The following is a 26,977-nucleotide window of genomic DNA, read 5'->3' as shown; positions in this document are numbered from 1 at the left end:
AAAGATGCCCTAGGCATATAAAAATTTGGTGCCCTACACAGCAGTAGCTTACGAGCGAACAAAGTCAACTTAACAGCTGAAGGTAATGTTTTACTGTTGCAGCATTTAGGTTTATACAACACAGCGCGAAATTCACTAAAATAACCACTCGGAGGTCTATTCAAAATCTAACACCTCCGTTATGTATTTTTTCCCATGATGCCATAAGCGCGTGCTTACTCTGCTTTTTTTGAGTCATTTTTGTGAACAATTAAATTACGTTATTAACGTCGGTTGCAAGCACGTGGCCGTCTGTCGTCAAAGCAGCCCCTTTTTTGCAAATGCTCCTCTGCAATCTATAAAAGTCAACAAATAACAAAAATAAATCAGTCGCTCCGTCGCTGAGTAACACAAGAAATTCAGGCATGATGAACTTGTTGTCTAGGCTGGTTATTCTTTTAATGATCGTTAGTGCGTCATATTGCCACGAAAACCATCAGCAAAAATATTTGGTTTGTCGGCCGCTTGACAGTTTGTTCGAGGAACAACCTTCAAGTTCTTTAAATCAGTCAACACTAAGAGGACCTCCCGGTGATAAAGGTGAGCAGGGTTCACCTGGGGGCCCAGGAATACAAGGGGTCAAAGGTGAAAGGGGTGAACGTGGGTTGCAGGGACCACCTGGAGTCGTCGGATCCCAACCATTGATGAACTGGACCCGAATCGACAATCGTATGCAAAAAGTAATCAATGGTAAGACTTTTGGATAAAGCTGCCTAGTGGAATTGCTTTTATAAAAGCCTGCAGAATGTATGTGAGATCTGGTTAACTGGTTGCTCTTCTCGCAAATCGAGTTCAAGCTAGCAACTATTTTCGGACATTTGTTAAGACAAACTACTTCAATTTTAGCGCAGTTGCAACAAACAAATCCAAAATCTCGCCATCTTAAGTATGTTAGTTAATAATTGTCAAGGTAAAATTTCTTTCTATTGGCAGATCAAAGAATATGTACAGGAGTCGTGTACAGAGGTCATTGCTACTGGCTACCATGGATTGTAGGAACAGCCAGTAACGGTGGAAAGTCGGCAGCCGCAAATCTTTGTAGTTTCTATGGAGCCACATTGGTTGACATAGAGACTGAAGAAATGTATGATGTACTTATTAAGTACATACAGAATACTTGGTTGATGTACGTCAACGAACGTGCAGCTATTAGTGTTGAAGTTTGGCTGGCATCTATCTATTCCGTAAGTATTTTAGTTTCTCTTACACACCGAACTTTTTTGCGTTGTAACATAATAAACAACAAAACAATTTTTTGCCCAAATAAGTGAATCCAAACGTATTTTCCGAAATCCGAATCCAAAAATCGTGATGAATAAATAAGTAGATGCATGGTATAAACTGCATTGTACATGAATACAATAAGCTCGTATAGGACATTGAAACGTCGGTTGCTTCATAACCAGACATGGTGCCATTCGTCATTCGTATTCGAATGCATTCGAATACAGGTTTTGCCACCTTCGTGCTGTATTCGAATGATTTTGGCTTTCGTTCGATAGTGCATGAATACAATTCGAATAGTTGAAGTTAACTTTTGAACAGACAATTCATGAATCCAAAAACTTGAGTAAATTTGTTCGAATACAATTCGAATTGTTGCAGGTTTTTGCCAATCTAAGAATTTGCAAATTCGAATACACGATATTTTTTACGAATACAATTCGAATTGTTGTCGGCCTTTGGCTACGTAACAATTCGCCAAATCGAATACATGACTACATTTGTACGAATACCATTCGAATTGTTGTCAGCCTGTGGCTACGTAACAATTCGCCAAATCGAATACATGACTACATTTTTACGAATACAATTCGAATTGTTGTCGGCCTTTGGCAAGGTAACAATTCGTAAAATCGAATACATGACTACATTTGTACGAATACCATTCGAATTGTTGTCAGCCTGTGGCTACGTAACAATTCGCCAAATCGAATACATGACTACATTTTTACGAATACAATTCGAATTGTTGTCAACCTTTGGCAACGTAAGATACGTAAAATCGAATACATGACTACATTTTTACGAATACAATTCGAATTGTCGATTGCCTCCAGACTAGAAGTAGTCGAGAATATTTTGCTACATATTTTTGCCTAATAGATTCGAATACAATTCAAATTGGCAGTGAATGTGACCTGATTTGACAATTTTTTGTTTATGTTACGAAACAATGACATATAGAAGTTTAATTGTGACGTTACATAAATGGAATTGTGTTACAAAGCTTGCAACATTGGGTTGTTCTCAGCACATTACAGGTGTAGCGTGTTCATAAAGCAAACATTTCATGTAAATTTGGTGAAATTTATATAACGGAGACTTAAATCAGTCAAGCTAATGTGGCAAAAAAGCTCGTTGGTTTACATTTTTACCAATAAATTTGCAATTCATAAACCCATGTTACTTTTTGATCGAATACCTTTTAAGTTTCGGGGCATTTTATTTCTTTTATTTTCCGCAACTACAAATATCCGAATCGGTGCATTCGAATTGTTTGCTTCTTACAACAACTGAACAATTCGTGAATACAAATAACTACAACTATTAATTCGAATACAATTCGGATTGCTTCATCTCAAAAAGTACGAAGTATTCATGAATACGAATACACGCTTGTGGTTTATTCGAATAGTATTCGAATTACACGTTGTTGTTTTTTGGTCAACTATTCATGAATACTAATACTTGACACGCTTTATTCAAATACAATTGGAATTGCTGCCATCTTAACATTACGAAACAGTTCGTGAATACGAATACCTGACTCGCATTATTCGAATACAATTCGAATTGCCGAACTTTAAAAAGTGCGTAGAATTCATGAATACGAATACATGCCTTGGTTTATTCGAATAGTATTCGAATTACTTGTCGTTGTAGTTTGGTCAACAATTCATGAATACAAATACTTGACTCGTTTTATTCGAATACAATTCGAATTGCTGTCACTCAAAAATTACCAAAGTATTCATGAATTCGAATACAGTCATGCAGGTATTCGTAAAGTATTCGAATACAGGACGCGAGTATTCGACCCCATGACAAAACAAAATAAAACGGTTGTACCAGCAATGTTTCTGATAGTTGATCTCTTTTTATGCGGCCAAGTATGACTCAAATTTTTATTTCTTTAGAGTGGAACTGCGGTAAGTTCCAAAGGTGGAAGTGTCTATACACATTGGTATTTTGACCATCCAGACACCAGCAACTCTCTTATAGCATGGGTTATAGGGACCAATTCTACACGGCCTGCAGCTAACATTGGGATGTTCAGAACCTGGGAGAGTAATTCGCGTCCTGTGCCTTTCTGTCGCCTGTAAACTTTCCACATTGTTTTGTTGGTTTACATATTTACACGTTATAATGTGTGACGTATAAGATACATAAAAATAAACATGCATGGAAAATTGTTTTTGTTTAGGCACACTGGGTTTCAGGTCAATATCGTACTGCTTGTTCTTTTCCAATATTTGTTAATAGTATTTCAACTTTCTTCCTTACTATGGAACACTATACACGGACTTGAAGAGTAATTTAATCATAAACATAACTGCCAAATAACTTGTGTATGTAGAATACATTATGCAGCCGTTCCAACAATCACTATTGTCACCATCAGTGCATATTTTGCAAAATTAAAAGAAAACTTTAATCATAAACATTACTAAACATTACTAAACATTACTAAACATTACTAAACATTACTAAAAGAAAACTGTTTTTCAAAATTGATTGTCGGTGCATAAATCAAAATTTTAAGTAATTTAAGTTTTTAAGTTTCTCAAAAAGTCAATTAGCATTTAAGTAAAATATCAGAGCTCAAGTATATGTCACATCGCGAGGACTATAGCACTGGCACACCATTAATGCAGTAGGCCTTTGCCCTTTTACTGGGTTCGTGTAAACCAGTGGTTCTTAGCCTTTATACATTTTCTGTCATAACGGTCCCTTCGCAATTTTTTCGAGCACCCGCGGTCCAAGTTAAATATATGTATAAAAATACAAAGAAATTGGAGTATCCCTAAGCGAAACAAAACCTTTAGTTAACAACTAGGTTGATTTATTCCTTGTGAAAGCACTACCACAACACCACGCATTTTGAATTTAGTTTAGTTATACGAAATTGTGTGTAAACAATATTTTTGTTGCTTAAAAATACTTCATGTTACTCGCCGCCCCCTTGAAATCACCATTGTCATCCTGCCAGAATGGTTTGAAATCGCGTGGCGGGCCAAGTTTGGAATGGCTGGTAAAAGCAGACAAGACCTATTTCCCTAAGATAACGAGTGTAAGTAATAAAGCAGAGAAAGTACTAGGGTGGGTCTGAACTAAAGGCATTTGCAAATGCGGCCAAATTTCGCTTGCTTGACATATAGCCCCTATGTAAAATTGACTGTATTATTTGAAAATCTGTTATTTATCCGCATTTGCGAGCATGTTGCATTAAGTATAATTTTGCAATCACATAAATTCGAAGGTCAACCCCCAGCGATTTCTATTCATTAAACTCTTCTCATTTCAAAACTTTTGACAAATTTAGCCCGAAAAAGATTTGTGAAATACTGAAGTCAAAATCAGCCCGAAAATGTTTTTGCGATACATTGTCGCCGATATCAGCCCAGAGAGGCACTGAGGCTTTTAGTCAAGCAATGAAACGAAGTTGGTACTTCTAAGAAACGTTTGATTCGTTGCCCATAATCAAAGACAGGTTTAACGCCGGTTATAGCGAAGAACTAATCGACACAAAATGTAACTACAGCTTCTATTACTAATATTGACTGCCTGCAGCCTATTCAAGTGTGTGTGTTGGTTTGGCAATCCTCGCATCTACAACATTGTACAGCAGTGGCATATGAAACCAGGATTTCTGAGGTGATATCAGCGGAACTGTTGCGATGTCAAATCGCAAAACTGTTTTTGTGTGAAACGAAATAGAATCAACGGAAGTAAATAAGTTAGTAAATAATTAAGCCCTACTTTATTTGGAGCCCCAGGGTATTTTCTAGGTAACACACACCACCTTTACAAATGAACGTCGTGCATGTCATTAAGTTGTACTCTACAATTTAAACTGTGACACAAACTCTTCTTCATCCCGCCATATTTGTTTTTGTTGCATATATTTGTTGATCAGTTGTAGTTCCTAAGGGTAAGCAATTCCCATTTTTTTACTTCCTGTGTCAGACGTCAATAAAAAAGCGCCACTCTGCTGACTAAAGTGAATAACCCAGAAGTTTCATGCTTTAGTGGTTGGTGCAATGTAAGGCAGGGGTGTCAAACTCGCGGCCCACGAAGCCCTCCAATGCAGCCCACGAACACTCAACAACAATTGTAGTATTTTGTCAGATCTTCATCTAATTATAATATTTTTTTCTTACTTTTCTAAGTGAGAGCTTTTGTTTAAACAGACATTTACAGAAATTTAATTTATACATAAAAACCATATGTTATGAAATAATAGTAATGAAAGCGTTAATTTAGCAGTCATATGCGTCAAACTTTTTTGTAGGTCTATTGTGTGCAAACAATGCGAAAAACAGGTATCAAAAGCGTCATAATACAAATTATAACGTAATAAACAATTAAAACTGAGCTTCACAATGTGCAGCTCTATCTGTGCGTCAGGTTGGAAATTTATCTTGACTTTTAGGACGTTAAATATGATATAAACCTATTTATTTACATCTGTAATTTTATAACAAAAATCAGCAGGTAATTGGCGACTGTTCTTGAAATAAGGATCTGCAATGCGGCCGTCGTAGCGAAAAGGTTGTTTAAGAGTATAAAACTAGATTAAAACTGCATGCGGCCCTAGACTTAATTTCCAAACTGCTATGTGGCCCTCGAACCCTACGAGTTTGACACCCCTGATGTAGGGAATTGTAAAGAATTTTGTAACTTTCAATTTAATTCGCCCCTTTTTACCCTTTAACCCAGGGGCGGCAACCCCTGGCACGAGGTGGTCTTTAATGGCACGCCAACCTATTTAAGTGTTTATATTGAAGTTTTTTAGTTTGTGTTTGGTGCTTTCACTAATTGGTCCTTATTAATCTAAAACTTATGAATTTGAAAACTCTTTTACCATGACTAATTCTCATAAACACCCGTACGCTTTTGCTTGCAAAACAATCTTCATAGTTGGTCAAATAGTGTGTATGGTGAATCGATAAATAAGGTAAAGAATATATAAAATTGAAATATAGTCACCTTTCTGGATTAACTTGGATTAATTGAAACCAGTAATCTTCCTACAAGCAGTTAATTTTGACCAATATATCAATTTTAATGGTGAAAATAACGGCCCAAATAGACGTTAAAAGCGACATGCTTTACTGTTCAAACGTTTCGGCAAATGCTCATGTCATCATCAGTGATATCATGCCGCTTTTAACGTCTATTTGGGCCGTTATTTTCACCATTAAACTTGTGAACAGATCCGTATATAGTGTTCCAAAGTACATAGGCAACCATTACGGTATTGCAATGAAGAAAATGCTACGAAAGATTTCTAATCTTCAGCAGAAAATAGTGCGTCATGATGCAGATATCACTGATGATGGCATGAGCATTTGCCGAAACGTTTGAACAGTAAAGCATGTCGCTTTTAACGTCTATTTGGGCCGTTATTTCCACCATTAAACTTATGAACAGATCAGTATATAGTGTTCCAAAATGTATCAATTTTATTTTGTCATATAAAAGCGTGTAACTGTTTTATTGTTTCTACAAAATTTTTAAAAGTTAGTTTACAGGCCACAAAATGGCAGGAGATGTTCATTACTCTCGTAAGTTGTCCACATTCCGTTCTTATACCCGGGCCGCGTGGGTCCGGTCCCCACACCCCAACCGATAACAGGGAGGCCGTCAGGATAGTTTCTAGCCCATCGTGTAAAAACACTTCCACCTCTGGAACTCATTATATTTCCATTCTAAACCAATTAACGTTAATTGGTCACAACATGAAACCAGCTAGTTTTTGTATTCGCGACAAGCTTACTTGAATAATTTGTTTATACCAGTGGTTCTCAACTGGGTTCCTCGCCTCCCAGGAGTGCCACGAGTTGCATTCCGGGGGCACGGGTGTAGCTTTATTAGAAACAACTACCCTTTATCCACATTGAGGTTTGTCACGATTTCAATTTGTTATTTACTCTATTCGACTTGAATAAACCGAAACTAATGCCGAATTTCAACACGATTTTGCTAATTAAGTTTTTTGCACGGGGTCACAGATATCACATTGCTATTTAAAGGGGGGCACGGTCCATGAAAGGTTAAGAACCACTTGTTGATACCAAACATATAATTATACAATTACCAAAGTTAGGTATTATCTGTGTGTTTTTGGTATTTTATCAATTAGATTTTGTTTATGTTTGTAGTTGTTAAAAATTTTCTTTTAACAATAATTTGCCACTTGCAAGAAATGAAACACTCACCCTGTAAGTTGATGCCAACCACACGTCAACAAACTCGTTTTGCGGTTCATCAATGTACATCTGCCAAGTTTTCTGGATGTATTTATAGAGGACGTTGTACTGTTCTCTGGTCTCTATGTCTACCAATGTGGCTCCGTAGTAACCACAAAGATTTGCAGCTGCCGACTTTCCACCGTGACCACCACGTTTATTAACAGTCCGCGGGAGCCAGTAGCAGTGACCTCTGTACACGACTCCCGCACATACATTTTGTTCTGCCAATAGAAATAAATTTCAGCTTATATAAATCATGACTGACATTGTTAGAGTGGCCAATTTATTGATCTGTTAGTGTCAATGTTAAGGTGGTTTGACTTCAAGAGAAATTTCATTGCCGCTATAAAATATTGTGTCAAACGCTATAAAACGGTTACTGGGTTCAACTGTAAAATGTTTATGATGCTAAATTTGTATTTGCGATTGTGTTACAATGGTTGTTAATTACTTCAAGTAATGATTACTAGATGACACTTATAATTACTAGTTTTATGTTGATAAATTACAAAATGTTCCTCGTTAATTAATGTAGAATTTAAATAACTAGTTTTAGGGCAACCTGAAAAAAAATTGAACCCCTGTGCGCGTAGCTTACGTCAAAGCTGTAATTCTGCCACCGTGTATTTCTGGGAAACTTTTCTGGAAAAGTGATAATAAAAGTGACAGGAAAACTACATACTTTGTTAGTTTTCGTTTAAAGCATTATTTCAAAGCATTTCCACTACCAATTTTAGTGCATATTTTGGTACAGTTTTTTAATACAGTTTTTTTTAATTAGGGAATTTTTTGTTCATTCCGCAATCAGAATTCGGACTATAATTTAGGTTTCTTATGTTATCAATAACAGAAAACATTAGCTGAAAGCCTTACCATTAATTATTTCTTGTATACGGTTGTTGATTCGGGTCCAATCTACCAATGGCTGGGCTCCGGGTGGTCCACTATGGCCCTGCAAGCCACGTTCACCCCTCCCACCTTTGACCCCTTGCATTCCTGGGCCCCCAGGTTGACCTTGCTCACCTTTATCACCGGTAGGTCCTTCTGAGCCTTGCAAGCCGGGTTCACCCCTCTCACCTTTGACCCCTCGCATTCCTGAACCGCCAGGTTGACCAGGCTCACCTTTCTCGCCGGGAGGTCCTTGTTTACCTGTCCGACCAGGAGGCCCTCGTAGTGTTGACTGATTGAAAGAATTGAAAGGTTGTTGCTCACAAACCAAATATTTTCGCTGATGGTTGTCATGGCAATATGACGTACTGATGATTATCACGAAGAAAGCAAGCTTAGGTAACACGAACATCCTGTCTGAAATGAAAAACGACTGATTTAGTTTCTGCGCAAACAAGGTGGCAGAAGCTGTCACTAAAAGCCCCTTTCTTAACAGGTCACCACGTGATGCGCAATGTGCCCACTGAAATATTATCACGCTACAAGCAAAAAAAAATACTCTAATAAAAGTGAACGTTGTCGCAGTTGGCGAGCAATGAGATCACATTATTACATACATTCTGTCAATTATAAATAGCAATCTCTAGTGCGTCATATTGCCAGGACAACCAACAGCAAAAGAATTTGGTTTGTCGGTCTACTCTTATATACCAGTCTATACCAGTATACCAGTCACTGGTTCCCTTTTCTGCAGGAGCAAAACTGCGGTTGGCTTCTGCTCTAGAAACCTCCCGATGTAGAAGCGTATGATGAGAGTTGGAATCACAACCGGAGATCTTGCACGGATCCCCCTCCTTGCAATCTCTTGCATTATGTCCTTTCTGCAAACACTTAAAGCACAGTCTTTGCCTCCGTGCAAATTCGTATCGTTGGTAGACAGGCTTCTTTTCAAACGAGTTGCAAGTGGTCAAATCATGGAGCCCTGTGCAAAACAAACAGCAAGCCTGCGGGGCTTCAGTTCCCGGCAGCTCAGACGACACGACGTACGTCGCGGCCCTATTCTTTCTTTGACCACTAGGCGTCTCCCGTACGGGGTGATGGGCCCGTCTAAACGACGAACTTGCCACGGCAGCTTGATTATCGACAAATTCGGTAAGGTCGTCGCAATTAGGTTCTCGATCATAGGTTTTAATTATACGGGCGACCTCTTTGTCCCATTGCTCTTGCATGTCACTGGACAAACGACGCACAATCGCCAACAAATTTTGAAATGTGTCCAAACCTGCGTTGCCTTCGATTTGGGATAGACTGGTATATAAGAGTAGACCGACAAACCAAATTCTTTTGCTGTTGGTTGTCCTGGCAATATGACGCACTAGATATTGCTATTTATAAAAACAAGCTTTGTTAACAGGTACATTCTGCCCGAAGACTAAAAGCAACTGATTTGTGTATGTGACTTAAGGGCATATATAAATGGGCAAATGTGCCTTGAGCAAAAAAGGCTCCTTTTTCTATTACAGCTCTCGTGCTGTCACCATGGCAACCGATGCTAAAGAAATCGATTTTTTTGGACTACTCGCATTGTCGGTGTTTGTTCCATGACGTCAGTGCAATTGGAGGGAGAGCCTGTAAATAACTTCGAAAAATCGACGTCAGTGTTCCACACAGCAATTATTTCCAAAGTCGCTTTTGCTTCTGGGTATTTTGTAAGCAAACATCGCTACAAGCTTAAACATTAAAATGTTGTAACAAAAACAATTGGTGATATTTTAAAGTTGTATGAATTATGGGAAAATCTTCCATTGTGTCACAAACTGCAGATAATTAAGTTAAAAAGAAAAAGCTATTAAATAAACCAAGTTTGAAACATTGCCACGATTACACTGGGTCTGTTGGAAGTGAGTTAATACACTTTTTAGTTTTGGAGAAAACGCGATAACTTACATACGTTTTTATTAATAATGAACTTCCTCTTGCCTCATTTGCCTCAAAAGCATAATAAAAAAATGATTAAGTAAACGTGTAGTGCAGGGGACTTCAACCTTTTTAGCTCAATCGCCCCCTTTCCAAGGCACTGGCTCCTAATCGCCCCCTATGAGATTGTTATTTGTATAAAATTTTTGCCTTTTGAGCAGATGTGGGCGGTTAAATCTAGCACAACGAAAGCTTCAGTCAACACCTAATTTGATTGCAACACGCAAGGTCCATTTCACGCAATTCAAACGCATCTGAGAACAATTTGTTAAATCATAGACAAAACAATATTACGATTGTGCGCAAACAATCGCTTTCTTTTGTTGAAAACAATAGGGCAGTGGTTCTTAACCGGTGGGAAATTTCCCACTAGTGGGAAATTTAATGTTTTCAGAGGGAAATTATCTAATTCAGGTAACCAAACTCGGGCCCGAGGGTCGAACAAGGCTTTAAATTAATAGTTGAAAGTTACTTTACTAATATTTTTTCCGCAAAAAGATGTAAGATTTCAGCAAGGCTTACAAGACACATATTAATCCAAAGGCCGTTTGTTACATCACAGACAAGACTAAAAGTATCAATGACTTTGCTATTGTGCGCGAATAAAAGCCTTTCCTTTGTTGATTATGATGCAATAAATTACTATTGCAAGTAGAGGAGACTCTTCAAAATTCCAAAAACTTAATCTCTCACAGAAGCACTATTTAAACTAAATAAGATTGCAGTATACCTTTGGAGTTCCAGACCAAATCGCTTCACAAAATTATTTCATTAAAGAATAATTTGTTTTGTTAACGTAGGGCACAAAACATCATTATAAAAATAACAAAGGGGGAAATTCGAAGTTGGTGGTTGACTTTAGTGGGAAACCTCACCAAAAAGGTTAAGAACCACTGCAATAGGGCATTACTCGGCAGAGGTGAATCCTAAATGATGCAAATACTTCGCGGTTTGGGAAGCGCTTTTAGGCCCATAGGTAGTGTAAAAGCGAAAAAAGTTTGAGGTACAGTTTGATACCGTTGTAAAAGTATGGCCTGTCACCATACATAGCCACAATAAAGTGTCCCCTGTGGCTAATTAAATGCCTAACCTTGGTTTCGAGATCACAATGTATTCAAATAGCAGCATGTTTAATTTGATGTGTCCATTGTCCCTGGTGTTTGTTTGCAAGACGAATTATATCTGCTTGTAAGTCAAAGTTAGCTGAGTCTCACAGTTATGGTACATATTTATACAATCAGTAATGTTGAAATCGCCCCCTTTTGAAGTCAAATCGCCCCCCAACTTCCAAAATTGTCACCATCGCCCCCTCGGTAGACGAAATCGCCCCCGTTGAATAACCCTGGTGTAGTGTGACATTATTAGTGTTTTTTTTAAACCGCCCTATTGGTAGTTTATAGTCAACAAACATTTATCATCAATAAAATTCAAGCTGATGCCTGTTAACTGGATTATTATACAAAGTTGCATTTGACCACCGCATGCAGTAAAAGTTGTAACAAGTGTTACGAAATTAAGCAAAAACACTTTCTTGGTTTCTGTGTTTTATCAGGCAAACCGTAAATGAGCCAGAAAATGTTGCGCTATCTTAAACTTTTGGATGAACATGAGTTGCAAAGGACGCGGTAACAAACAATGGCTTGCTTCATGTCAAACTGACACGTGAGAACCGATTGTTTGTTCGGAGAAAAACTTGTTTATCGCATGGTCCGCTTCCTTCCCAGGAACCCAGGTGGAAATGTCAGACAAAGCGACGCCAGGCTTTCACACCGCAAAAAGCACCTGAACTTCTGTGCTCCTCAGGCCAATTAAAAGTTTTCATTGCTGCACCCAAAAATGTCCTAATATCCGGTACCCCAATGAAGGGTGAACGTTGATCTTTGTTCCCATGCCCGTGTCGACGAAACGGCGCCAGTCTTTCACACCGCAAAAGGCACCAAACCGTTTCTGCTGCTCTGGGCTCATTAAAAGTTTTCGCTGCTGTACCCAAAAATGTTATAATATACGGTACACCAATGAAGGGTGAACGTTGATCTTTGTTCCCATGCCCGTGTCGACAAAACGGCGCTAGTCTTGTGATGCACAAAACACTTCGCTGCTTTTGATATTTGGCAAGTTCACTCTGCTGCAATCAAACTCAAATCTTTGTGTTGCGGAAAATTTCAATGGTTTTGTTTCTTTAACACGCTTTGCTTTTAAAAGTTCTTTATTTTATAATTAATAGGACCGTTGCAACAAAACTAATACAGTCCAAACTCTCAACCCGTGGTTTTGACAAAGTTTAATTTATTAGCTTGAAACAAGGTAGCTACTTTTTCTCGTAAATCCATACTTAGCGCCTCAAGATCTTGGCAAATAACGTTATTTGGCAAAGTTAAAAAATGATCTTAAACTTTTGATTTCAACTTAACCGAGTTAAGCCACAAAGCGGAGTTATTCTGCGGCGCCTTCGGAAATTTGAAACGATTCACCGGGGTGTCGCGATTTACAGTTTGAGAAGCGCTCCTCTGCACCTATTGCGAGTACAGATACATCCCAGGGTTAAAATGACTTTACATAAAAACTCCATAAGTATCAGTTCAAGCATCCATGATCTGTTTGACATTAAACAGTTGGTACAATATGCAACGAATGTGGTTGGTTAATATTATAAATGGATTCCTACACAAGTACTTACTTGGAGTTATGAACTTCTTTTCATTAAATACTCTTAACGAATACATCACAGTACGCCAGACCCATTGAAAGCGCCAAACTGAATTAGCCGGTTGAACCGCATTCACCGTCACATGACAAGGCGCAGGCTAGAAAAATCCACCTGCAGTGGGCGCCATCTGACGGTAGACCTCCCTGTTGGCACTTGTTGTGCCTACTAAACTCGCAATATCAACTACATGCTGGTTAGCCTAAGGCCCTGTGAAGCCCTTACTCTTGCTGTAAAGAACGAAAGTTATAGTCACGATTCGATCGCATACATGTAACACTTTGTATGTTTTTTTAACGGAAAAGAATAAATAGAATGGAAGAAATAAAAAATATTCACTTACGTAATACGACACAGGGAATATACACTGTCTACATGAAGTCAAAACGTCTATTTTTTTCGAAAATACCACAATTACGTCGTCGTAATTTAATTTAATGTCGCGGTGAATAAATAGAGTAAGAGGCAAGGCCATTCGATCGAGCCATTTCAATTCACCCATAGTAGAACGCAGGTAATTTTCGATGTATTTTAATGTACTGAATGAACGCTCATCTGATGCGGTTGTGACTGGAAAAGTCGCAAATATTTGCAGCAATTTCGAAATGCAGGGAAATGTCTGCAGTTCACTTGCTGCTTTTAACACATCAATGATATTTATTAGTGGTTTTTCCATCGCAAAAACTCAACTTCTACTACATCTTTCGGTCCTGGAAGGAAGCGACCAAACTCTTCAACAGCAGCTTCGATCCACCCGAACGATTCTTTTACACAGAACTTTGGAAGAAGAGACTGCATGGACAGTGCCTTGGCAGAGTGTTCATTAAAGCGTTCACGAAGCTGCGATGTGGCAGTATCAATTATGGGGTAAAAAAAAACATTTCCCTTGCAGTGCGACGCTGGAGAATCGGCCGGTGCGTTTCCTCTGTGAACTTGGCGTCCAATAATTCGGGGCAGGGTTATATGACCGGCATGGCGTGCCTCGGCCTTCGAAAATAACATTGAAAATGTGTCATCTTCTCGCATCTGCTGAAATGTTTCAACACAGTTGTTTACAGATGCTGCAGCCTTATGCAAATCCAAAGAGACAGTTTGGAGGAGCATTGCTAACGGATTAGTAACTTCCAATACTCTTGCAGTAACCTCAAGCACAACTAACAATAATTGGTCACTGATAGCTCTCATTAACATCAGCGCTTTACCTCCGTTGCGAGTACACGAAGTCAAAGAATCTAATGCTGCGACAACAGCAGGGTAAAGCTCTCTAAATATCTAAACAGAAGTCTGCTTTCCGACCCATCGTGATTGACAGTGTTTCTGCAGTCTTGTGTGAGCGCTTTCTGGACAAACAGATCGTATAAACCAGGGTTATTCAACGGGGGCGATATCGCCCCCCAGGGGGCGATTTCGTCTACCGAGGGGGCGATGGTGACAATTTTGGAAGTTGGGGGGCGATTTGACTTCAAAAGGGGGCGATTTGACTTCAAAAGGGGGCGATTTCAACATTACGGATTGTATAAATATGTACCATAACTGTGAGACTCAGCTAACTTTGACTTACAAGCAGATATAATTTGTCTTGCAAACAAACACCAGGGACAATGGACACATCAAATTAAACATGCTGCTATTTACATACATTGTGATCTCGAAACCAAGGTTAGGCATTTAATTAGCCACAGGGGACACTTTATTGTGGCTATGTATGGTGACAGGCCATACTTTTACAACGGTATCAAACTGTACCTCAAACTTTTTTCGCTTTTACACTACCTATGGGCCTAAAAGCGCTTCCCAAACCGCGAAGTATTTGCATCATTTAGGATTCACCTCTGCCGAGTAATGCCCTACTGTTTTTAACAAAAGAAAGCGATTGTTTGCGCACAATCGTAATATTGTTTTGTCTATGATTTAACAAATTGTTCTCAGATGCGTTTGAATTGCGTAAAATGGACCTTGCGTGTTGCAATTAAATTAGGTGTTGACTGAAGCTTTCGTTGTGCTAGATTTAACCGCCCACATCTGCTCAAAAGGCAGAAATTTTATACAAATAACAATCTCATAGGGGGGCGATTAGGAGCCAGTGCCTTGGAAAGGGGGCGATTGAGCTAAAAAGGTTGAAGACCCCTGGTATAAACGATTGCAGAGAGGCCTTCCTTTTATTAGAATCAGAAAGGAATACGGCTGTAGATTGAATAGTGGCTATTGCCGCAGATATTGGTGGCACATTTGAAGCTTTGGCCAGACAAAGATTCAGGTTGTGTGCCGCACAATGTACGTAAACAGAATTTGGACATTTGTCTCGGACATACTTTTGCACGCCATTATGTTGCCCAGACATAGCTGCTGCGCCGTCATAACCCTGGGCCACCATAAAAGAAATGTCCACTCCGGAGTCTAGAAGTATACCAATAATCTGTTTTGCCAATCCTTTTCCAGTTAAATCTGGTGCCTCGGCAAAACACAGGAATCTATCGCAAATGCGTAAGTCGCGAACGTAGCGGAGACACAAGCTCAGTTGTTCCTGCTTCGAGAAGTCGGTGGTTTCGTCCGCTAGAATTGCAAAAAAAGTTGGACTCACATACCTCCCTCACTACAACTTTACGCATTGTGAGATCGATGGCTTCAATCAGCCCATTTTGAGCAATGGGGGAAATATACTGTTGTTCCAATTGCGATAAGTATCGTTTATATGCCGTCCACATTTTTTTCATTTTTTTTTGAAATAACCATTTTTTCAGTTAAATGTGTATATTTTTGCAAAGGAGTTTTGACTAATTGATTTAATTTGACTCCGCGAATCTCCTTAGGATCAAATATAACGCAATACTTGCAGAAAAGCCCTTTCTTTATTTGTGAAAATGCAAAGCAATCGTAAAACCCGCCGATGTGCTGCTTTCCAAGATATTTTTTTCGAGTTTTTTCACCTTCTTTGCGTTCGGAAAAAGGTCATACAAAACTGTCAGATGGAGATCAAACATTGTCAAGTAATTCCAATCGCTTCCTGTCATCAATAATTGGTGTATCAATCGCATGTCCAATATCTAATGGCGAAATGTCATCCGAAAGTAATTCAAAAGTCTTGGGAGATTTGTTACCCTGGCTTGTCGAGCCTATTTCTGTTTCTGAATTTTCCGAGGCCATTTTACGTTTTGGCAAAAAATTTGCGTTTATTTTTAAGCGGTTTCTATACATTACACACATGATATACATTTCGCCCAGCAAGTAAAGTTCCTGAACATCAGAAGTTCACAATTCAAAACCGCGTTGGCTTGCCGGCGTGAGCTAAATCAAATTTATTTAGCCAGCGCTCGCGCGCTCGGCAAAACGCGAGCGTGGTTTCAAGCTCCGCGCCACCTATAGGCGAAACCTCACGCTTTTGCAGCCGAGTCGGAAGCGTACGCTCGCACGCCGGCGTAAAACGCTGGCTATAAAAGAACAAACCATCTATGCGCTGGCGCGCGAGCGTGTGTGTGGATCTAGCCTTAGTCAAGTCAAGTCAATTCAAAATTTTATTTGCATTTACAATTTGACATTTATTCAGCCATTCATGCAATTACACTTTCATTCATATTCTGTTTTACTGTATTAAACTGATCTTCTTCAATCCATCGGTGTAGAATTAATAAACAAAGCAATAAAACATCTGAAACGTTCAATACCGAATCGTAAACACGTACGCAAGGTTGTAAGGCCTCAATTTTAAAATTTTACACAATATCTTGCAAATAAACCCGCCCTAAAAGTCAAATCACCTCTAATTTAGCGCTGGTAAAGATTGACACAAACAGGCAAATATATTCTTAATCCAAACTTGTTAATATCGATATCGCCATCTTGTTAATATCGATTTCGCCAAATACAACATGGCGTCATCAGCCCATCAAACAAGAAACAAATCAAGATATAAAAAAGAAGAATTGCAAGAGTTAAATTAGGACATAGACAGGCTGATTCAGGTGTGTTGTGAAGCTTTGATCAGTCAATTAAAGTGACTGCTGGAGGCGTACGTTTAAGCATTCAAGAATCGGAACGATTTCTCTAACAGAAAGTCTTTGAATATCGGTAGAGCTACTAACATAAGAACTCACACCAGTGATTGGGAATTTCCGGTAGGTGGCGCAACGGAGCATAGACGTATACGACAACAATAATTGCTGCAAATAGCTGACTCAGCAACTATTGTCATTGCAAACGCCTATGTTCCGTTGCGCCAACTACCGGAAATCCCAAACCTCTGGTGTGAGTTCCTGTATTAGTAGAACAAAGAATATGTACAGGAGTCTTGTACAGAGGTTATTGCTACTGGCTACCGTGGATTGTAGGAACAGTCAGTAACGGTGGAAAGTCGGCAGCAGCAAATCTTTGTAGTTCTTATGGAGCCACATTAGTTGACATAGAAACTGAAGAAATGCACGATACACTTTATAAATACATTGAGAATGCTTGGCTGATGTACGTTGATCAACCAACACACGATTATGTTAACGTATGGTTGGCATCAAGCTACGAGGTCAGTGTTTTATATCTTACATTTATTGTGTAGACTACAATGTTGATATAAACAACCATGATAATTGACAAACGATAATTGATAAAATACGTAAAACCAGGGCCACGTAAATGCGATTATTGCTCAACTTTGATAATTGTATAATTGGATGTTTTGTGTAAACAAATACTTTAGGTAGGCTAAGCTTTAGGTAGGCTCATTTGTTTAGAATGAAAGTGTCGTGAGTTCCAGTGGTGGCACTGTCGACACAAAGTGGTACAGCGGCTATCCTGACGACAAATCGGCTATCGTATGGCTTGTGGGGAAACCAACACGGACTGGGTCTACTGGGATGTGGACAGTTGTTGAGGGAAATGTAATCCCCGTTCCTTTCTGTCGGCTGTGAATTTACTTTCATATTGTTTTGTTAAAACAATATTATAATTACACGCTTTTACATCCGAAACAAATTGATTAAAACTAAAATCTTTGGTAATCTGCATGAGAATGGAAAAATTGTTACTTTTTAGTCAAACCAAGTTAAATTATCGCATCTAAAAATATCGCAATCTTTCTTCTTATATTGAGTTTTCTTTTTGACTTGCCCAAATGTAAGCAAGTTTGTTGCTATGATACTGGGATAATCTACCTTTGTTTTCGTAAATTAGAAACGCTATTTCGTAAAACTTTGAAAAAGAAAACTTAAAAATGACAATTCAGATTTAATTTTCTTGTTGTTTGTTTATTTTTTCCTTCATTGTGCAAAACTAGTTGTTATTGCATGTTTTGCAATCAGTTCAAGCGAATGTTTTATGCCAGGTTAAAGTGGGATAAGTAGAAGATTGTGTTTGACGGCGGCAAGAGCATAAAGGCCAATATTCTAAGTTGAATGTGCACAAAAAGTACAATAATGTTTCCATTCTAAACCAATTGCAGCGATGTAATTTGAAAAATGTCATCTGTCTTGACCATTTTTGAAAAAAAGTCATACGTCTTCACCATTTACGTAGCCTACGTAGAAAAAAAGGTTAACGATACTTTATTTATTCAAACACAAATCGGGTCAAAATTTCGATTTTCAAAACCGGTTTGAACCGGTTTGGAGGTTCGGTTGGAGGCAGAAACCGGTCAAAACCAGTTTGAAACTGGAATATTCCGGCAAAAACCCACCCAAAACCGGATTTTTCTTCGATTTTTTGACCCCTGAAAATCGAAAAAACGGAAAGGCTATAGCCTTAGGGTTTTTTCAAAAATCGGGTCAAAATTTTCGATTTTCAAAACCGGTTTGAACCGGTTTGGAGGTTCGGTAGGAGGCAGAAACCGGTCAAAACCAGTTTGAAACTGGAATATTCCGGCAAAAACCCACCCAAAACCGGATGTTTCTTCGATTTTTTGACCCCTGAAAATCGAAAAAACGGAAAGGCTATAGCCTTAGGGTTTTTTCAAAAATCGGGTCAAAATTTTCAATTTTCAAAACCGGTTTAAACCGGTTTGGAGGTTCGGTAGGAGGCAGAAACCGGTCAAAACAAGTTTCGAACTGGAATATTCCGGCAAAACCCTACCCAAAACCAGATTTTTCTTCGACTTTTTGACCCCTGAAAATCGAAAAAACGGAAAGGCTATAGCCTTAGGGTTTTTTCAAAAATCGGGTCAAAATTTTCGATTTTCAAAACCGGTTTGGAGGTTCGGTAGGAGGCAGAAACCGGTCAAAACCAGTTTGAAACTGGAATATTCCGGCAAAAACCCACTCAAAACCGGACTTTTCTTCGATTTTTTGACCCCTGAAAATCGAAAAAACGGAAAGGCTATATCCTTAGGGTTTTTCAAAAATCGGGTCAAAATTTTCGATTTTCAAAACCGGTTTGAACCGGTTTGGAGGTTCGGTAGGAGGCAGAAACCGGTCAAAACCAGTTTGAAACTGGAATATTCCGGCAAAAACCCACTCAAAACAGGATTTTTCTTCGATTTTTTGACCCCTGAAAATCGAAAAAACGGAAAGGCTATAGCCTTAGGTTTTTTTCCAAAAATCGGGTCAAAATTTTCCATTTTCAAAACCGGTTTGAACCGGTTTGAAGGTTCGGTAGGAGGCAGAAACCGGTCAAAACCAGTTTGAAACTGGAATATTCCGGCAAAAGCCACTCAAAACCGGAATTTTCTTCGATTTTTTGACCCCTGAAAATCGAAAAAACGGAAAGGCTATATCCTTAGGTTTTTTTTCAAAAATCGGGTCAAAATTTTTGATTTTCAAAACCGGTTTGAACCGGTTTGGAGGTTCGGTAGGAAGCAGAAACCGGTCAAAACCAGTTTGAAACTGGAATATTCCGGCAAAAACCCACTCAAAACCGGATTTTTCTTCGACTTTTTGACCCCTGAAAATCGAAAAAACGGAAAGACTATAGCCTTAGGGTTTTTTCAAAAATCGGGTCAAAATTTTCGATTTTCAAAACCGGTTTGAACCGGTTTGGAGGTTCGGTAGGAGGCAGAAACCGGTCAAAACCAGTTTGAAACTGGAATATTCCGGCAAAAACCCACTCAAAACCGGATTTTTCTTCGATTTTTTGACCCCTGAAAATCGAAAAAACGGAAAGGCTATAGCCTTAGGGTTTTTTCAAAAATCGGGTCAAAATTTTCGATTTTCAAAACCGGTTTGAACCGGTTTGGAGGTTCGGTAGGAGGCAGAAACCGGTCAAAACCAGTTTGAAACTGGAATATTCCGGCAAAAACCCACTCAAAACCGGATTTTTCTTCGATTTTTTGACCCCTGAAAATCGAAAAAACGGAAAGGCTTATAGCCTTAGGGTTTTTTCAAAAATCGGGTCAAAATTTTCGATTTTCAAAACCGGTTTGAACCGGTTTGGAGGTTCGGTAGGAGGCAGAAACCGGTCAAAACCAGTTTAAAACTGGAATATTCCGGCAAAAACTCACTCAAAACCGGATTTTTCTTCGATTTTTTGACCCCTGAAAATCGAAAAAACGGAAAGGCTATAGCCTTAGGGTTTTATCAAAAATCGGGTCAAAATTTTCGATTTTCAAAACCGGTTTGAACCGGTTTGGAGGTTCGGTAGGAGGCAGAAACCGGTCAAAACCAGTTTGAAACTGGAATATTCCTGCAAAAACCCACTCAAAACCGGATTTTTCTTCGACTTTTTGACCCCTGAAAATCGAAAAAACGGAAAGGCTATAGCCTTAGGGTTTTATCAAAAATCGGGTCAAAATTTTCGATTTTCAAAACCGGTTTGAACCGGTTTGGAGGTTCGGTAGGAGGCAGAAACCGGTCAAAACCAGTTTGAAACTGGAATATTCCGGCAAAAACCCACTCAAAACCGGATTTTTCTTCGATTTTTTGACCCCTGAAAATCGAAAAAACGGAAAGGCTATAACCTTAGGGTATTTTCAAAAATCGGGTCAAAATTTTCGATTTTCAAAACCGGTTTGAACCGGTTTGGAGGTTCGGTAGGAGGCAGAAACCGGTCAAAACCAGTTTGAAACTGGAATATTCCGGCAAAAACCCACTCAAAACCGGATTTTTCTTCGACTTTTTGACCCCTGAAAATCGAAAAAACGGAAAGGCTATAGCCTTAGGTTTTTTTTTCAAAAATCGGGTCAAAATTTTCGATTTTCAAAACCGGTTTGAACCGGTTTGGAGGTTCGGTAGGAGGCAGAAACCGGTCAAAACCAGTTTGAAACTGGAATATTCCGGCAAAAACCCACTCAAAACCGGATTTTTCTTCGATTTTTTGACCCCTGAAAATCGAAAAAACGGAAAGGCTATAGCCTTAGGGTTTTTTCAAAAATCGGGTCAAAATTTTCGATTTTCAAAACCGGTTTGAACCGGTTTGGAGGTTCGGTAGGAGGCAGAAACCGGTCAAAACCAGTTTGAAACTGGAATATTCCGGCAAAAACCCACTCAAAACCGGATTTTTCTTCGATTTTTTGACCCCTGAAAATCGAAAAAACGGAAAGGCTATAGCCTTAGGGTTTTTTCAAAAATCGGGTCAAAATTTTCGATTTTCAAAACCGGTTTGAACCGGTTTGGAGGTTCGGTAGGAGGCAGAAACCGGTCAAAACCAGTTTGAAACTGGAATATTCCGGCAAAAACCCACTCAAAACCGGATTTTTCTTCGATTTTTTGACCCCTGAAAATCGAAAAAACGGAAAGGCTATAGCCTTAGGGTTTTTTCAAAAATCGGGTCAAAATTTTCGATTTTCAAAACCGGTTTGAACCGGTTTGGAGGTTCGGTAGGAGGCAGAAACCGGTCAAAACCAGTTTAAAACTGGAATATTCCGGCAAAAACTCACTCAAAACCGGATTTTTCTTCGATTTTTTGACCCCTGAAAATCGAAAAAACGGAAAGGCTATAGCCTTAGGGTTTTATCAAAAATCGGGTCAAAATTTTCGATTTTCAAAACCGGTTTGAACCGGTTTGGAGGTTCGGTAGGAGGCAGAAACCGGTCAAAACCAGTTTGAAACTGGAATATTCCTGCAAAAACCCACTCAAAACCGGATTTTTCTTCGACTTTTTGACCCCTGAAAATCGAAAAAACGGAAAGGCTATAGCCTTAAGGTTTTATCAAAAATCGGGTCAAAATTTTCGATTTTCAAAACCGGTTTGAACCGGTTTGGAGGTTCGGTAGGAGGCAGAAACCGGTCAAAACCAGTTTAAAACTGGAATATTCCGGCAAAAACTCACTCAAAACCGGATTTTTCTTCGATTTTTTGACCCCTGAAAATCGAAAAAACGGAAAGGCTATAGCCTTAGGGTTTTATCAAAAATCGGGTCAAAATTTTCGATTTTCAAAACCGGTTTGAACCGGTTTGGAGGTTCGGTAGGAGGCAGAAACCGGTCAAAACCAGTTTGAAACTGGAATATTCCTGCAAAAACCCACTCAAAACCGGATTTTTCTTCGACTTTTTGACCCCTGAAAATCGAAAAAACGGAAAGGCTATAGCCTTAGGGTTTTATCAAAAATCGGGTCAAAATTTTCGATTTTCAAAACCGGTTTGAACCGGTTTGGAGGTTCGGTAGGAGGCAGAAACCGGTCAAAACCAGTTTGAAACTGGAATATTCCGGCAAAAACCCACTCAAAACCGGATTTTTCTTCGATTTTTTGACCCCTGAAAATCGAAAAAACGGAAAGGCTATAACCTTAGGGTATTTTCAAAAATCGGGTCAAAATTTTCGATTTTCAAAACCGGTTTGAACCGGTTTGGAGGTTCGGTAGGAGGCAGAAACCGGTCAAAACCAGTTTGAAACTGGAATATTCCGGCAAAAACCCACTCAAAACCGGATTTTTCTTCGACTTTTTGACCCCTGAAAATCGAAAAAACGGAAAGGCTATAGCCTTAGGTTTTTTTTTCAAAAATCGGGTCAAAATTTTCGATTTTCAAAACCGGTTTGAACCGGTTTGGAGGTTCGGTAGGAGGCAGAAACCGGTCAAAACCAGTTTGAAACTGGAATATTCCGGCAAAAACCCACTCAAAACCGGATTTTTCTTCGATTTTTTGACCCCTGAAAATCGAAAAAACGGAAAGGCTATAGCCTTAGGGTTTTTTCAAAAATCGGGTCAAAATTTTCGATTTTCAAAACCGGTTTGAACCGGTTTGGAGGTTCGGTAGGAGGCAGAAACCGGTCAAAACCAGTTTGAAACTGGAATATTCCGGCAAAAACCCACTCAAAACCGGATTTTTCTTCGATTTTTTGACCCCTGAAAATCGAAAAAACGGAAAGGCTATAGCCTTAGGGTTTTTTCAAAAATCGGGTCAAAATTTTCGATTTTCAAAACCGGTTTGAACCGGTTTGGAGGTTCGGTAGGAGGCAGAAACCGGTCAAAACCAGTTTGAAACTGGAATATTCCGGCAAAAACCCACTCAAAACCGGATTTTTCTTCGATTTTTTGACCCCTGAAAATCGAAAAAACGGAAAGGCTATAGCCTTAGGGTTTTTTCAAAAATCGGGTCAAAATTTTCGATTTTCAAAACCGGTTTGAACCGGTTTGGAGGTTCGGTAGGAGGCAGAAACCGGTCAAAACCAGTTTAAAACTGGAATATTCCGGCAAAAACTCACTCAAAACCGGATTTTTCTTCGATTTTTTTGACCCCTGAAAATCGAAAAAACGGAAAGGCTATAGCCTTAGGGTTTTATCAAAAATCGGGTCAAAATTTTCGATTTTCAAAACCGGTTTGAACCGGTTTGGAGGTTCGGTAGGAGGCAGAAACCGGTCAAAACCAGTTTGAAACTGGAATATTCCTGCAAAAACCCACTCAAAACCGGATTTTTCTTCGACTTTTTGACCCCTGAAAATCGAAAAAACGGAAAGGCTATAGCCTTAAGGTTTTATCAAAAATCGGGTCAAAATTTTCGATTTTCAAAACCGGTTTGAACCGGTTTGGAGGTTCGGTAGGAGGCAGAAACCGGTCAAAACCAGTTTGAAACTGGAATATTCCGGCAAAAACCCACTCAAAACCGGATTTTTCTTCGATTTTTTGACCCCTGAAAATCGAAAAAACGGAAAGGCTATAACCTTAGGGTATTTTCAAAAATCGGGTCAAAATTTTCGATTTTCAAAACCGGTTTGAACCGGTTTGGAGGTTCGGTAGGAGGCAGAAACCGGTCAAAACCAGTTTGAAACTGGAATATTCCGGCAAAAACCCACTCAAAACCGGATTTTTCTTCGACTTTTTGACCCCTGAAAATCGAAAAAACGGAAAGGCTATAGCCTTAGGTTTTTTTTTCAAAAATCGGGTCAAAATTTTCGATTTTCAAAACCGGTTTGAACCGGTTTGGAGGTTCGGTAGGAGGCAGAAACCGGTCAAAACCAGTTTGAAACTGGAATATTCCGGCAAAAACCCACTCAAAACCGGATTTTTCTTCGATTTTTTGACCCCTGAAAATCGAAAAAACGGAAAGGCTATAGCCTTAGGGTTTTTTCAAAAATCGGGTCAAAATTTTCGATTTTCAAAACCGGTTTGAACCGGTTTGGAGGTTCGGTAGGAGGCAGAAACCGGTCAAAACCAGTTTGAAACTGGAATATTCCGGCAAAAACCCACTCAAAACCGGATTTTTCTTCGATTTTTTGACCCCTGAAAATCGAAAAAACGGAAAGGCTATAGCCTTAGGGTTTTTTCAAAAATCGGGTCAAAATTTTCGATTTTCAAAACCGGTTTGAACCGGTTTGGAGGTTCGGTAGGAGGCAGAAACCGGTCAAAACCAGTTTGAAACTGGAATATTCCGGCAAAAACCCACTCAAAACCGGATTTTTCTTCGACTTTTTGACCCCTGAAAATCGAAAAAACGGAAAGGCTATAGCCTTAGGGTTTTATCAAAAATCGGGTCAAAATTTTCGATTTTCAAAACCGGTTTGAACCGGTTTGGAGGTTCGGTAGGAGGCAGAAACCGGTCAAAACCAGTTTGAAACTGGAATATTCCGGCAAAAACCCACTCAAAACCGGATTTTTCTTCGATTTTTTGACCCCTGAAAATCGAAAAAACGGAAAGGCTATAGCCTTAGGGTATTTTCAAAAATCGGGTCAAAATTTTCGATTTTCAAAACCGGTTTGAACCGGTTTGGAGGTTCGGTAGGAGGCAGAAACCGGTCAAAACCAGTTTGAAACTGGAATATTCCGGCAAAAACCCACTCAAAACCGGATTTTTCTTCGATTTTTTGACCCCTGAAAATCGAAAAAACGGAAAGGCTATAGCCTTAGGGTTTTATCAAAAATCGGGTCAAAATTTTCGATTTTCAAAACCGGTTTGAACCGGTTTGGAGGTTCGGTAGGAGGCAGAAACCGGTCAAAACCAGTTTGAAACTGGAATATTCCGGCAAAAACCCACTCAAAACCGGATTTTTCTTCGATTTTTTGATCCCTGAAAATCGAAAAAACGGAAAGGCTAGCCTTAGGTTTTTTTTCAAAAATCGGGTCAAAATTTTCGATTTTCAAAACCGGTTTGAACCGGTTTGGAGGTTCGGTAGGAGGCAGAAACCGGTCAAAACCAGTTTGAAACTGGAATATTCCGGCAAAAACCCACTCAAAACCGGATTTTTCTTCGATTTTTTGAGCCCTGAAAATCGAAAAAACGGAAAGGCTATAGCCTTAGGGTTTTTTCAAAAATCGGGTCAAAATTTTCGATTTTCAAAACCGGTTTGAACCGGTTTGGAGGTTCGGTAGGAGGCAGAAACCGGTCAAAACCAGTTTGAAACTGGAATATTCCGGCAAAAACCCACTCAAAACCGGATTTTTCTTCGACTTTTTGACCGCTGAAAATCGAAAAAACGGAAAGGCTATAGCCTTAGGGTTTTATCAAAAATCGGGTCAAAATTTTCGATTTTCAAAACCGGTTTGAACCGGTTTGGAGGTTCGGTAGGAGGCAGAAACCGGTCAAAACCAGTTTGAAACTGGAATATTCCGGCAAAAACCCACTCAAAACCGGATTTTTCTTCGATTTTTTGACCCCTGAAAATCGAAAAAACGGAAAGGCTATAGCCTTAGGGTTTTATCAAAAATCGGGTCAAAATTTTCGATTTTCAAAACCGGTTTGAACCGGTTTGGAGGTTCGGTAAGAGGCAGAAACCGGTCAAAACCAGTTTGAAACTGGAATATTCCGGCAAAAACCCACTCAAAACCGGATTTTTCTTCGACTTTTTGACCCCTGAAAATCGAAAAAACGGAAAGGCGGTTTTTTTTCAAAAATCGGGTCAAAATTTTCGATTTTCAAAACCGGTTTGAACCGGTTTGGAGGTTCGGTAGGAGGCAGAAACCGGTCAAAACCAGTTTGAAACTGGAATATTCCGGCAAAAACCCACTCAAAACCGGATTTTTCTTCGATTTTTTGACCCCTGAAAATCGAAAAAACGGAAAGGCTATAGCCTTAGGGTTTTTTCAAAAATCGGGTCAAAATTTTCGATTTTCAAAACCGGTTTGAACCGGTTTGGAGGTTCGGTAGGAGGCAGAAACCGGTCAAAACCAGTTTGAAACTGGAATATTCCGGCAAAAACCCACTCAAAACCGGATTTTTCTTCGACTTTTTGACCGCTGAAAATCGAAAAAACGGAAAGGCTATAGCCTTAGGGTTTTATCAAAAATCGGGTCAAAATTTTCGATTTTCAAAACCGGTTTGAACCGGTTTGGAGGTTCGGTAGGAGGCAGAAACCGGTCAAAACCAGTTTGAAACTGGAATATTCCGGCAAAAACCCACTCAAAACCGGATTTTTCTTCGATTTTTTGACCCCTGAAAATCGAAAAAACGGAAAGGCTATAGCCTTAGGGTATTTTCAAAAATCGGGTCAAAATTTTCGATTTTCAAAACCGGTTTGAACCGGTTTGGAGGTTCGGTAGGAGGCAGAAACCGGTCAAAACCAGTTTGAAACTGGAATATTCCGGCAAAAACCCACTCAAAACCG

At 39.3% G+C, this 26,977-nt stretch overlaps 3 protein-coding genes across 3 annotated transcripts; 1 reads left to right on the top strand and 2 right to left on the bottom strand.

Annotated features, from left to right (window-relative positions):
* The first annotated feature begins 407 nt into the window (after positions 1 to 407).
* LOC145239690 (uncharacterized) lies at positions 408 to 3,462 on the top strand. The gene is made up of 3 exons (XM_080103074.1): positions 408 to 729; positions 973 to 1,223; positions 3,180 to 3,462. The coding sequence occupies exons 1-3, from the start codon at positions 408 to 410 to the stop codon at positions 3,363 to 3,365; spliced, it is 759 nt and encodes a 252-aa protein (XP_079959200.1). The 3' UTR covers positions 3,366 to 3,462.
* Positions 3,463 to 6,791: 3,329 nt separating this feature from the next.
* LOC145237687 (uncharacterized) lies at positions 6,792 to 8,817 on the bottom strand. Its single transcript, XM_080100639.1, has 4 exons — positions 8,640 to 8,817; positions 8,391 to 8,540; positions 7,485 to 7,738; positions 6,792 to 6,974 (listed from the first exon to the last, which is right to left on the bottom strand). The coding sequence occupies exons 1-4, from the start codon at positions 8,815 to 8,817 to the stop codon at positions 6,792 to 6,794; spliced, it is 765 nt and encodes a 254-aa protein (XP_079956765.1).
* A 211-nt stretch (positions 8,818 to 9,028) lies between these two features.
* LOC145237686 (uncharacterized) lies at positions 9,029 to 9,634 on the bottom strand. Its single transcript, XM_080100638.1, has one exon. It carries the CDS (start codon positions 9,632 to 9,634, stop codon positions 9,029 to 9,031), a length of 606 nt encoding a protein of 201 aa, XP_079956764.1.
* Positions 9,635 to 26,977: the final 17,343 nt, after the last annotated feature.

The sequence above is a fragment of the Phallusia mammillata genome, chromosome 7, assembly GCF_965637545.1.
Source record: "Phallusia mammillata chromosome 7, kaPhaMamm4.hap1.1, whole genome shotgun sequence".
Classification (NCBI taxonomy): Eukaryota; Metazoa; Chordata; class Ascidiacea; order Phlebobranchia; family Ascidiidae; genus Phallusia; species Phallusia mammillata.
The sequence above is the reverse complement of the archived record's forward strand: the minus strand, read 5'-3'. Positions and strand labels throughout refer to the sequence as shown.

Bases quoted from the DNA above. Each gene is read 5' to 3' on its own strand.
- LOC145239690 (XM_080103074.1), top strand. From the start codon at position 408: ATGAACTTGTTGTCTAGGCTGGTTATTCTTTTAATGATCGTTAGTGCG. The intron at 730-972 runs GTAAGACTTTTG...TTCTATTGGCAG, and splicing joins TATGCAAAAAGTAATCAATG to ATCAAAGAATATGTACAGGA. The intron at 1,224-3,179 runs GTAAGTATTTTA...TTATTTCTTTAG, and splicing joins GGCTGGCATCTATCTATTCC to AGTGGAACTGCGGTAAGTTC.
- LOC145237687 (XM_080100639.1), bottom strand. From the start codon at position 8,817: ATGTTCGTGTTACCTAAGCTTGCTTTCTTCGTGATAATCATCAGTACG. The intron at 8,541-8,639 runs GTGAGCCTGGTC...CCGGTGATAAAG, and splicing joins AGGACCTCCCGGCGAGAAAG to GTGAGCAAGGTCAACCTGGG. The intron at 7,739-8,390 runs GTAAGGCTTTCA...TTCTATTGGCAG, and splicing joins TATACAAGAAATAATTAATG to AACAAAATGTATGTGCGGGA.
- LOC145237686 (XM_080100638.1), bottom strand. From the start codon at position 9,634: ATGCAAGAGCAATGGGACAAAGAGGTCGCCCGTATAATTAAAACCTAT.